At 37.8% G+C, this 13,894-nt stretch overlaps 1 protein-coding gene across 1 annotated transcript in view; it reads right to left on the reverse strand.

The window, feature by feature from the left end:
• The window catches only part of STK24 (serine/threonine kinase 24), a 64,927-nt gene that overhangs the window by 22,417 nt on the left and 28,616 nt on the right, over positions 1-13,894 (reverse strand). The window contains exon 3 of the mRNA XM_037377830.1: positions 1,690-1,746. Within this exon, the coding sequence (XP_037233727.1) occupies positions 1,690-1,746 (57 nt within the window). The remainder of the gene's footprint in view (positions 1-1,689; positions 1,747-13,894) is intronic.

Consider the following 13,894-nt stretch of genomic DNA (forward strand, 5'->3'; position numbering starts at 1 on the left):
ATTAAACATACTGGCTCTTGCGAGGCATGGTTTTCAAAACAGCCAGTGCACATTCAAGTACAGCAAACACCAGATAAGCATGACTTATACACTTCAAACATGGAATTAAAGGTTCCCATTCAGTCTTGCCTTGAGTACAGAAACGTGATAAAGTGTGTATGCCAGCTGTCCTACCAGATTCCAGTTGAGAACCATAATGTGCATGTCAGAACTACGAAATCACGCAACAGAACATAAATTGAAAATGAATGAAGCACATACAAGATGCGTAATACACACTTACATGATGATTTCAGTTCTGTGGCACAATTCCTTCAATAACATTTTAGGATGTGACCAAAGACTTTGTACTATTTCTAGGCAACAAATGTAGGGAATAAACATGTGGTCATCACACAAGTGACATGTGTGCAATTTAATGAAAAAAGACAAGAAAATATGATAACATCTGGTTTCTTTCTGCTCTTTTATACCTTTCCGAAGCAAGAAGAAAGGACTACATTTGTAACAGCAAACCCAGTTTCTTAATTGCTCTTCCGTCAGGAAAAAACTATCACAACAATAAACAAACTTTTCCAGCATATCTCTATGGGGAGGAGCATTAACGATTTCTACACAACCACAGAACTCCATCTAACACGATGTGGAAACTAAAGGTATAAATGGGTTCCAAAAGGTAGTTACAATGAAAATATGACAGCACAACTGCAAGAAGCCTGCATTTACTGCACTCCACCCCCCCGGCCCTGTCTTCTGGATGTCACCAGCAGAATCCTTCCACACCAGCCTTTTGCCTTTCACTCTTTCCTGAAGTATTTGTTAGTTACCCCAGTTGAGAACAGCAAAGTATGCACAAAAACATTCCATCTCAATTGGTATGACAATTGTCACATACTGAAAACATCCATTCTTACTTCTATAGTAGTATTTATAAAATCTGCAATAAATGTAAGAAGGTGTGTGATTTTGTTTGGGTTATTTTTTTAATAGCTAAAGCAAATGGACAGCATTCAGTCATGGAAAACACAATCTGCACTGAACCTTTCGAATTATGATTCAAACCCGAGTACTCCATCCCAGGTGCAGAATGTGGCAGTTGCTCTTGTTACGTTTCATAGTTAGTGATTGCCCAGCTCTCTAGTCTATCCAGGACTCTCTGTAAGGCCTCTCCATACTTGTGGGAGTTCATAGCTCTTCCTATTTCTTTGAAATACTTCAAATATATTTTTTAATACCAGCCTAAATTGAGTTTCTGTCTATTTAGACTTCAGTGAGACTTGTTTGAAAACAAGAAAACTTTTTTTTGGGGGGGAGGGTGGGGCGGTGGGGGTGGGCAGGCAGGCGGGGGAGATACATTAAAATGTATACACTAGGAGGAGTTGTGGTGGCAGAATTAAGAGACAGAAAAAACTATCTGCAGCCACTAGTGCTCTCTGGCTGACTAAAGATTAGCATTCCAAGATGTTTATAGCCTGCTTCCAATATTATGTTGCTTAGCTCCCTTTCATTTATACAAATAATCAGTCTAGCTTCATGGAAGATAACATTTTCCTAGCACTGACAAATACTTCTCATTTACTGGAAGCAATCATTGTCATAGCCAAATGACATACTATAGTTTTCAGAATTATAAGATAGGAAAATAATTACAAGAGGTAAAATAACAAAAATCATACATAATTTACTTACGAGATCAAGGGCTGAGCCTCCACCCAGATATTCCATTATTATCCATAATTTTGTATCCTGCAAAGCAAAAACAAAATTTATTAAATCTAAAAAAAACCATCAGTTATTAAGGCAATGGAATTTATTCCATTCTTTTTGCCGAAGAAAGAATCTACAGTTTAGAAACGCCACTAACATTCAGCTGTTCATCAAAAATGTCTTTGGATTATTCTTTAAGATATATTATTTTTAGTCCCATTGTGTGTCCCAAGCTACTTACACAATTGTGCGTGTTTAGGAAAGTTTAATTCTGTTCCTCTAAAATAACAAGAGAAAAGCTATTTTACATCTACCAATGGGTTTGTTACTTCCCAATAAGTGGTGCATACTCTCAATGTCACACTCAAGCTCATTTCATGGTACCTCTTTTTTGTACTGATACAAATAAATACTCCTGGAATATAGACAGTATCCAGGAAAGAAGAAAATTCTCTTTAATCCCAACCAAAGAGTCAAGCAGCAGAAGGAAACATCTTGCTTGCCTTTATGCTGACTAGAATTGGACAAGTATCCCAAACCTGAGGTCACCAGCACACCAAACTCTCAAAAGCCACTCACCTGCTTGTTCTTGTCACAGTCCTTAGTATATTTTGCAAAAGTGTCTTCTGAGACAAAAATAGACTGATAGGGCCCACCCAATGAAAATGGAGAATACACTCTACATTTTAAACTCTGATTAGATATTCAGAATACCAAATAATAATTACATTACATATTTCCTTTCCTTAAATTTTGTTGACTATCTTTACTGGTATAGATACTTCAAAATACTTTCTTTAGTAAGCCTGACTTCTCTCTAGGTTGAACTTAAATTAAAATTTATTCTTTACATCTCTGTGTTGTTTCTTTTTTTTTTGAACAGTCATCTGTCTCTGTTTCTGAGAACATCAGGAAGTTTTCTTCACTAATGCTTACGCATCCAATATATGGAATAGAAATCTGGACAACTGTGTTCAAGAAAGATGAAGCAAACTAGTAATAAAGATTATTTAAGATGACTACAGCAATTTGCTAGCTTCAGCTAGTAAAATAAAAGCTAACAACAAATATCAAGCTACTGTATTCTCAAGGGAAAGCTTGATACATATTATAAGAATGTTTAACACAAGATATACAATACACTACACTAAGAAAGAGACTGGACCCAATCATTTCTTTCTGGTGTTTGCAGCATCTTATTCCCTAATACACTAAGAAAGCAGGTAGTCCACCTTTTCTTTGCAGTACCAGCCTTGAAACATGTTTTAAAGCAAGGCCATAAATCTGCCTGACAGATATTAAAATGAAATTGCTGCATGAAACATATGATGGGGTTTGTTTCAGTTTTTATCATTATTGAGCTCTATAAGTTTGTTAGTTTTAACTCTATGTATCAAACATTCAAAAGACTTCGAGCATAAAAACATAGGGGTCTCTCAGAGTAAGGAGCACACAAATAGCAACAATATTTACTTTATCCTGCAAAATAAAACAATGTAAAACTTAACAGCTCAAGACAAGGTAAGTAAGACTGAATACTCATCTATAACCATGGATTAAAGTTTGTAGAAAGGTAATAAATGTATTGCAGTACATACCTTTTTCTAAATCCCCTGAGGGACTAGAAAATGTCAACCCTTACTATTCACTTAAGCCTTTTAGTCAGTATTACAGCTGTAGTTCCATCTGCATCTGACCCCTCTCTGATTTCAGAAGGCACCTTCCACAGGTAAATGCACACAGCCCTTCCCACCTACCTCCAGTTACACAAATTGGCACTATTTTTAGGTAAGACTCTGAATTAGAGTTACTGTTGAAAACAGTGGATGATGAAGACAGATCCAGCTAAATTTAGATACCTTTCTTCAGGAATCAACTGATGTTACTTGACAAACACAGCTTTGTTAAAAATATTTTAAAAGAGCCAGAACTCATTTTTTAGCAAGAAAAGGTATTTTTAGTACCTACATACAGCATTTTGATAATGCTTACTTTGTGCAGACACCAGCTATTCCAAGAATTATAGCTCATCCTGAAAGAGTCCGTTATAGCCATAGAACAAGTAACTCAGTACTAAGAGCTTCTCAGATTTTCCCCTGTCCCTTCAACGGCTCCAGCTCCTAACAGTTCCAGAACAAGTATGCTTCTGAGAAGTGTCTTACTGTAAGTCATTTCATCTTCAGAAGTCTTAAACTCAGTCGAAATGTTACATACATATTTTGCCTCAGCATGATAATATTTCTTATAGCTGCATGAAATTTCCTAAATATTCGGATTTTTTGTGCCTACAAAATTTACATTTAATTGCAATAGTAATTTACAAGCAAACATGCCAGCTGTATCACTACTTTTTATTTCAACAGAAATGCCTGGGTCGGAGAGAACAAGGTAAGACAAATAAATCCCTTCATGCTCTCAAAAATAGAAAAAAGTTGTAAGAGATGCATCTTCCTTTTTCTACCATTTCAATTACCTCTTGGATTTAAAAAGCCAAGATACCTGAAATATGATACAATTACCCAAAAGATAAATTCCCTATAAACTAGCTATTAATTCTCCAGCTGAGAATTAGACATAGCAGAAAATAACTACAAAAAATAAAATTTAAGAATATAATTTTAATTACAGAGTTCCACAGTCATATAACACAATTACACAACTACAATTTACATAATCCATGGTCTTTTAAAATCATCATTTATCCTTTCAACTCTTTTCCTGGTTTGCTCAGTCTTGCTCCTGAAACTTTCATCAACAACAGCTTGGGGCCACATGTCTGAATTTACAATATAAAAGCTACAGACCAAGTAAAGTCAGTAACACTACATTTTTAAGCAAGTAAAGTATGGAAATGTAGTTAAGGAACAAACACATAACTGCATCTGTATCCCAGTGTGAAGCTAAGCAATAGCAATCTATCACAATTATGGCATCTTTATAGCTGTAGTCCTAGATTCAAGGCGATTTTTAATTCCCCATGGTTCTCCCTCCCCCTTGTCACAGAAACATTACTCAACTTTGTGGCTGTTTTGGGTGGTTTTTTAAGTCTTTATCATACATCTGAAGTATCTGAACAGATATAATTAATGTTGTAATTAATCTTGCTATCACCTTTAACTAACTGTTGCTGGAAATCTTTTTAGCTTCTTTATTTAAAATCTGCATACATTGCTTAACAAGAAAATGCACAGAAATGTTTTGGGTGATACAGTTTTAATGAATTACTTAATACATATTCTACGTTAGAGCCAGTAACCTATATATACTTACTTTACACCTGTGATGGGTTGACCCTGGCTGGACGCCAGGTGCCCGTCTCTCTATCACTCCCCTCCTTAGGCGGACAGAGGACAGAAAATATAATGAAAGGCTCATGGGTCGAGATAAGGACAGGGAGAGTTCATTCAGCAATTACTGTCACAGGCAAAACAGACTCAGCTTGGGAAATTAGTTTAATTTATTAGCAATCAAATCAGAGTGGGGTAGTGGGAACTAAAAACCACCTTCCACTCCACCCCTCCCTTCATCCCAGCCTCAGCTACACTCCTGATTTCTCTACTTTCTCCCTGCCCAGTGGTGCAGGGGCACAGGGAACGGGGGCTGCGGTCAGTCCATCACACGATGGCTCTGCCGCTCCTTCCTCCTCATTCTCTTCCCCTGCTCCAGCGTGGGGTTCCTCCCAGGGGAGACAGTCCTCCATGAACTTCTCCGACCTGAGTCCTTCCCACAGGCTGCAGTTCTGGGTCCCTTCCACGGGGTGCAGCCCTTCAGGGACAGGCTGCTCCAGCGTGGGTCCCCCACAGGGTCACAAACCCGCTCCAGTGTGGGCTCCTCTCTTCACAGGTCCTGCCAGGAGCCTGCTCCAGCACAGGCTTCCCACAGGGTTACAGCCTCCTTCAGGCACATCCACCTGCTCTAGCGTGGGGTCTTCCAGGGGCTGCAGGTGGGTATCTGCTCCACCACAGACCTCCATGGGCTGCAGGGGCACAGCCTGCCTCGCCAGGGTCTTCCCCACGGGCTGCAGGGAAACCTCTGCTCCAGTGCCTGGAGCCCCTCCTGCCTCCTTCTGTGCTGGCCTGGGTGTCTGCAGAGTTACTTCCCTAACACATTCTCACTTCCTCGCTGGCACTGGCTCCATTGGACAAAGGGGAAGCCTCTAGCAGCTTCTCACAGCAGCCCACCGCTACCAAAACCTTACCACACAAACCCAGTACAGTGCCTTGCAACAACAGCACAAAGCAGAGTGCTACTATCAATTGACTTTGGCATCACCAGAGCAACTTGCCTCCTTCTTCCCTTCCTTTCTATCTCCAGCATGCTTCACGTTCCCTAACACCTACTGTCACTCTCCTTTTTAAAGCTGCCCAAATTCTTTTTTTGCTTGTACTTCTTACATTCTTCTGCACATATTCCCCCCTTTTCCTCTCAAAACAGAACACCAAAAGCACTAAATTTTCTTCCACAGCCTAGATTAGTAATTACATATTACACATAATCAAATTTTCAAGAAGATACTACACATATACTAACAACATTCAGTGCTTTATTTTAAGCTCTGAAATAAGACCAGTTTTCTTCTTTTAAGCATCAGTCACAACACAGCATTGAATTTTCTTCCAAATACACTGAAGCCACAGTGAGTCATCAATCCAGATTTAGGATGATTCTTTATATAAACATAGATGAGCACATTAATAAGGGCACATGGAACATTTCCTTTTCCACAGTAGGAACACAAGGTTTTCCTCTGATGCCATAACACTGAGGAAAGGAACAGCTCTGGAATCTAAAAGAAGTTCTGTTATACAAAGGCAGAGTTTCTATAAATCCTTTCCAAACTAGTTTGCTCTTCTTGTGGTCTGACTTCTGATTTTAATTCTGATATCACACAAAAACCCTACATTTGCAGCTTTACCTCTAATGAAATATTCTCCATTAAGTCATTGTTATACTGTGAAACTATTCATAAAATAGGTGCAGTTACAGCAGGTAAAGAACTTCTAATATGTAAAAATCAAGGACTATACCCCCGCAAAAAAGTCATCCACCAAAAAACTCCTCTAGAGTCTCAGAAGTACATTTTAACCGAAATCAGAGAAGACATATACAGAAAAAAATAATCAAGACTAAAATGTTTGTTTATAAATCCTTATGAAGTTAATGAAGCATCTGAATAAACAGGGAAAGGCCTATCTTTACAGATGCTTTGGTTTTGGGGTCTTTTTTTATCATTAAGAAATACACATTTCTTAGCACTGTGATATTATATAGGATAGACTGACCTAAAGCAATCAGGCCACAGTACATACTGATGAGAATGTTTCTAAATCACTTTTCTTGAAGGAAGAAGTTGCAGAGGGAAACATAACACAGAGCTGTGAAAGAGGCCTAGGACTGAGAAGTAAGAGCACCAAGTGACTTGTACAGTAATTTAGAATTTAACTAAAAGTCTTAATCAAGGAAGTCAAATAATGCAATTTGAAAACAGTAGTACAACAGTGAGCACATCTGTTTCTACATGAAACAAAATCCCTCCACCTATTTCGAAAAATTCCCCCACCTTAAACTTATTGTGGGAAAGATTATTTCCCATCTTAAATTTATGGTACACAATCAGCTGCAGAACAGACAGCATTTATAAATACGTATAAAAGGCTTGTTTAGTCCTGGAGATAAACTATCTCCAAATTCCACTTAGAATCTACATTTAAAAGCACTCTAACTTATGTCAAGAATCACAAGATAGAAATTACACACTTGATTGAAATAATACAACAGATTAGATAAAGTAAGACCTATCCTAACTTGGTCTATTTACTAAAAGTTTTACCATCACTAGATTAGTAGAAAAACCTACTGTATTGAAAAACAGAAACAGAAGAGCTTGGACAGAAACTCAACTAATCTGAAAAGAACAAACTAGTTCCAAAACTGACATGAATTGCACAATAGAATGTGTGATACTTTGTTTAATAAAAATTTCAGTTTAACTGGTATATACACCAAAGTAATGCAGGCCAGAAGAAGAGAGTTATATTTCAATACTTGCATAAATTTAGTGTTAATATTCATACTGATCCTCCAGCTTAAGAAACCAGATTAAAAGGACCTTGAGATACACAATGTATGCAACAGGATAACCTCTCTAATTTGCATTCATCCATACAGGTTATTACCACTCCTCGTGAAATTTGTCTTCTGTTAAATTACATATAAAAACACCCAGGGAAGTTTGACAGCTGTAGCAAAAAGAAGCTCCTCAAATACTTGCACATTGATTCTTAGATGCCCAACTTAAAAAAAAAAAAAGAAAAAAAAAAGCAGAGATCATGGAACTTGTTTTCTATATCTACTCTAAGCAACCTTGCCCACTGATTCCCTGCTTTGGAAGGAAAAATGGATTATTATTTTTTTTTTTTCCAAGATTTCTTCACGCTTGTGCTTTTAACTATGCGTCTGAAGCCCATGCCGCTCCACCAGGTGGCAGAATCACATAATGCCAAAGATGTTCTCTCGCCACCCCACCACCCCCCCCCGCAAAGCAGGTCCGGTCCCAAAAGCAGCTGTGCAATCCACCGCAAAGAGAAGCACAAAACCATCTGTTTTAAATGAATCCAAGTACATTTATCACTCTGACACCCTTCATAATAACAGGAAGAAATAATTAACCAAAGAGGAATACACCTTAAGGAATATGATTGCTTGTATATCTGAATTCTTCAAAATGCTTTCCTTTCTTCACAATCACCCAGTCTACCTTCAGGCACCATTTCATTCATTCACCATCTCCTTTCAACACCAAATCACAACAGTTTTGTTATACAGGACAAAGAACAGGCACACCCTGGCACTTGAGGTCTCATTATTTAACAACTCACATGGACATCTGTGAGCTTACATGCAGAGATAAAATAGAGATCGATCAGAAAAAAAAAAAAAATTGTACGATACTATAAAGGATGCACTGAGGCAGTGACAGAAAGTGGCGTTTATGGATTTGTTGTTCCTGCTCCTCTTAGACAAGCTCAAACCTTTCCACAACGCTAAAGGTTGCCAACTGTCTCAAATATGAAAAACATGTCTCAAGAAGTATCAAGACCTCAAAAATATTTTAAATGCCCTTTCCCTGGAGTTCACCCTTTCATAGAAAAAGAATACATATAAAAGAATATTATTTTAGGCTTTAGAGAGAAGGCACCTCTCAGTTACTGTATTGCCATTAGATCCTTGAAACTCATCAAGATTTGCAAATTTTCCAATTGTCAGTTGACTATTCAATTCCTAGACCCACAGATGAGAACAGATGCCATTTGCCAAAAGTGAGCTCTTTAACAGTACAAGGTGGCTATTACTGTTACTCAGCAAATGCAAGGCTTTGACAAGAAATACATACAGCTCTACCTCATGGCCTCGATTCTTGTATTATCTTGACTAGTTGTAACTACCTATACACATTACTGGTTCAATTTAAATCTAATCAGAACTAGATCCAGTGTCTCTATATGTTAACAGTGCAGAATGAATAGCAAAACACTATCTACTTTCATTCTATTCTTTCCAGTACACAATCCTGGGACAGAGAAGGTAAGCAATGCACACTCAAACTCCAAACTGCCTATCCAGATGCCAGCTGGATTGCTCAATGTCATATAACAACTCTTCTGACAGACACAAGGGATGTGACAAAGAATAGAATTACTGATCACAAAAGAAAGTTATTTACACTGCAGTTTCTCCAAAATCTGAATGCCATAGTCACGTAATTCTGTTAGTCTAACCAGTAAATAATCAAGCCCTTTCCACTGCCAATGAACAAACCAACCCTACCACTCCACACCTAGGGTCCTATGACTGTTTTACAGCTATCAAAAAATGCTACAGTGTTTTTACCAGCTTTCGGAACTGTCCTCGCAGAAGACAACATCAGGGGGAAAAGAAGCATCTTTCAGTGCCAATTCACACCACCGTTCTAAAACAATATAGTTTGTTCTCAAAAGCAATCTCAGTAAGTGCTACTATTTTTTCTTCCATATCTGATGAACAAAAGATTCTCCAGCCACATTACAAGGAATAAATTATGCCACCATCATTCCAACACTTCCTAGAAAGCATATTGAGTTCCACCATGCTGTTGATCCTTCACTGGAACTTTTGTTTGACAATCTATTCATCTGCTAATGTCCTTCCATATACTTCCACCTACTGCTACAACACAAGCTTGTACAGATGGGTGTATCATTCCATCAAGGGGGAAACTACATGTCTACGTCATTACGGTCTTCATTAAGTAAAAACAAACTGTAGTATTTCCTAAAGACACTTGTTTCAGAGCACAGGAAAGTCAGATGCGATGAAAAGACAACTGTTGGCTTTGAAGAACAAGAGAAACTATTTCAGGAGAGAACACTGCTAAGGATACCCAGGTTGCCTTAGCCACTGATGATATCCTCTGGCTAAATTGTCCTCTCCCTCCCCCTTCCTCATCCTGTCACAACTAAATGCCCATGTGTTAGAGCAGAGTCTTCAAGTACTGTCCAGTGTGCTTTGAAAGGTGAAAAATAACTGAAACACCAACAGCTGCAGTGAATTAGCCATCTTTAAACTTGGAAATTAATATCTCGCTTTGCGGTTTTGTAATATAAGAGGAGCAAATGCAGATGTTATGAAATAAGGTTAAGATAAACTATTAATCAAGAAAGCATGAGCAAAAATCTAGCCATGCTGAAGATCATCTGGTATACACTGAAGAAAACAGTTAAAATTGATTTTGCGTCTTAAATGGATGATTGAATTCTACTATCAAATTGAAAGGCTCCAAAGAGAAAGAATACTGCTTTGAATATCAGCTTCCTCCAGGAATATCAGCTCCCCCAGGGAAATTTGACAAAGCAATAACTATATTTACTTTAAAAGGAATTAATGAATTCCAGAGCCTCCAAACAACGTAACACTTCCCACCTGTAGCTAGGCCTCTCATTTTATCAGAATTATGTCCATGAACAGATATTTATTTTTAGACGAGAAAGCAGTCTAGCAATTCTCAGCCCTGTTTCTACTCTTCCTTGCTGAATTCCTGGAGAAGTAGGCATAAAACCAAATTTATTAAAAAAACCACTCAATAAAACAAATAAAACCATCTCCACTTTCACTGACACTAAAAGGCTGATCCAATGAAGGGAACAAGAGACACCTTTGTTCCCTTCTCATCCGCTCACAGGAGAGGGCAACCCATTAATAAAAAGAAACTGTATCTGTGATTTAACTTGTCTTACACGAACAGAACGAACCTGCTAAGATTTACACAAGCTGTAGTGTGCTACTGCTCATCTTGGCACACTCAAGTAATACCTTGTAGAGATTTTAAAAAGTATTAGAATAATTCTAAGAAAAAGATTTCCAGTTTTCTGAAAAGTTTCCTTCTTTGAATTTGAATATTTGTTTGCCTCTTTGAACATCAGAAACAGCAGTATAGAAAGAACACACTGGGAAAGACTATGTATCAAGAAAAAAATTCCAAATTCCTACAGTTGAACAACATACAACATATGAAGCATAGAAGATTATGAAAGAAAATTTTCCAATGAAACTAAGGAAGCTGACTATTGTAAAAGCAATCTCAGCATTTGGGGGGAAAACAAACAAACAACAACAACAAAATCCAAACCCATAAAAATCAACAACCACCACCACACATTTGAATACCCTCAAGCAAAAGCCAAGCTAATTTAATCTACCAACATAGCCAGGACCTGTAAACATTATAAGTCTGGAGGATCTGCAAGTTGTTCATAATAGCCTCAGATAAACCTCTTCCAAAGCTACGTGTAGAAATAGGTGGGATACTATTTCACAGGACGATCCACTGCTTTACTACCTCAAAATATTTAAGTCACAATCTACAGAACCTTTATTTGTATATGGTAGAGTCCAATAAGAAGGCTAGCCAGATGGCAGTTATTAGAAGTACTCTACACAGACAGAAAACTTATTTAGGTTTAAACTAATAGCTAAATAATACACTCTTCATTATAAATAGAAAAAAACAAGGCAAAACTTCACAGGACTTAATAATAGATACAGCTTAAATGGTCTGACTGCCAACTATGCACTCCAAATCCACACATCGAGGGGAAGAAAAAAAAAATCTGTTCATCTAACTCCTATTTACTAATAGTCTACTACACACCCAAATACTCCCATTTTTTAAAAAAGCAACCAAAACTAAACAAAAACCCTCACCAACTTCAACAAACAAAACAAGAAAGTTCCTCCTTATGATTACAGACATATTCTTAGTGGGTTTCATGTATGTTTACTGGCACAAAAACAAGAAAAGCAAGATCTACAGCTGAGTATTTGTACAAATGACCTGAAGGTAAGTAGGGAAGGGGTGGAAATAACCCGAAAAAGTCTGCTTTTATGAAAAAAAAATTAAAATAAATAAATAAGCCAACATGGGGGTTTTTTTTGTTTAAACCTCTGATGTCAAGGTAAGCTGCTGTTTATTTTAAGTTGCCCTTTCTACTAAACAATTACTCCATAGGCATTTGGAAGACAAACAGCTGCGCTACATCTAGGCAGCATCACTAACAAGCAAAAAAAAAACCACCATCCTAAGGATGTATTTCACTCCAGGAGAATGAAATGTAATCATTTGTTTCTACAGAACTTCTCTGGGTTCATGCTTGCTACAAATTTAATTTAAACATCCCAAGATTTAGGTGGAAATCACCTGGATATAAGGAATCATTCAGAGATCTATTTTTTTAAAAAAAAAAGCTTTGTAAAACTGTGGAGCAAGCAAGGTTGGGGTGGGGTTTTTTGCCCTGACCTTAACTTTCAGAATCATGAACTGACAAAAGCTCAAGTTTGAACCTCACCCAAAATATGAGAAACAAAATAAGGGAAGGAGTTATGTCTGAGTACAAATCCAGGAAGTATAAAATGTCTTCTTCCCTTACACTGGGGATACATTCTTAAGCAAATGGACAAGGATTACTGACAGCAATGGACATCTCCGTGAATCTTAAGGGGGCTGCAACCAGATGACGAGGCCTCCCAGAGTTCTCAAAAAATTTTCATAAAGGAGCCACAAGCAGAAACCTTTACGAGATGGTAATGCTGTACTAAAGAATATTACCATGGTGGGGTGTAGGACTGATATGAAGTATTTTGTCTGGGGAGCATTTCTGAGGCGCTTACCTCCTTTGAAGTCTCTTGGCGTCAGGATGAATGCTAGCTGTCCTCGGGCTGCCATCCCTTTGAGGGGAGGGAGATACAGATGAGCCCAAAGGTTCTCTTCTAAACACAAGTCCTTACTGCAAGCTGGCCAAAAGGTCCCTGCAATCAAAGAAATCATTGTGGTTTTGCATGTGGCGCATTTATGTCCTTTAATCAAGGTTTGTCAGCCATCTAACATGTTCAACCACAAAAAAAAAAAAAATGCATCTGCTGTGCAGCCAATGCAGAACAGAGACTAAGGAAAGAAGAATTGTTCATTTCAGTTTGGATACTATGAACTCCATGCGTGATTTTTCAGACCAAGCAGAACCACCTCAGTATATAGTATTTTATGCATGTATATATGTATTAAAAAAAAAAAAAAGCTATTTGCTTTTGGAATCATTTTTCCAACACTCTGAAACTCCCAGTTTCTTCCGATCTCAAGAAAAAATGCCACATTCAATGTATTCTACAATCTAATGCAGCAGTTATTTTTCAACAATTAGTAAATCTCACAACAGTATAAAATTAATCCTTAAATGCATTCTTTTTGCTATAAGCTAGTTGAAACAGAACTTGCAGAGCCACTCACTAGGAAAAAGAACAATGGAAGTTCTGTCACAGTACTGATAAAAGATTCCTTCTGCAGACCATTTAGCAGACTTTTGTGTTTGCATGCCAACATGCTAAAGCCACAAGCTCTATGTTTTCCTTTAGTGTGAGTCATCTCTAACAGTGTCCATATTCACAGCCTCTTTGGCACATCTCCTCGGCACGTGTCCATCTACCATAGCAGTGAACCTCCACAGCCCAGCTGTCACAAGCCTAGGCATGTCATATGAAGCACATGATTTCCCACAGCTTCAAACTAATAGGCAATCTTGGTTTATAACTCTTTTACCAATTACAGTATTACAGTAGAAGCAAATAGACACTTACTTCTTGTATTGACTGCAAAATCAGT

Source organism: Falco rusticolus, chromosome 2 (genome assembly GCF_015220075.1).
Source record: "Falco rusticolus isolate bFalRus1 chromosome 2, bFalRus1.pri, whole genome shotgun sequence".
NCBI lineage: Eukaryota > Metazoa > Chordata > Aves > Falconiformes > Falconidae > Falco > Falco rusticolus.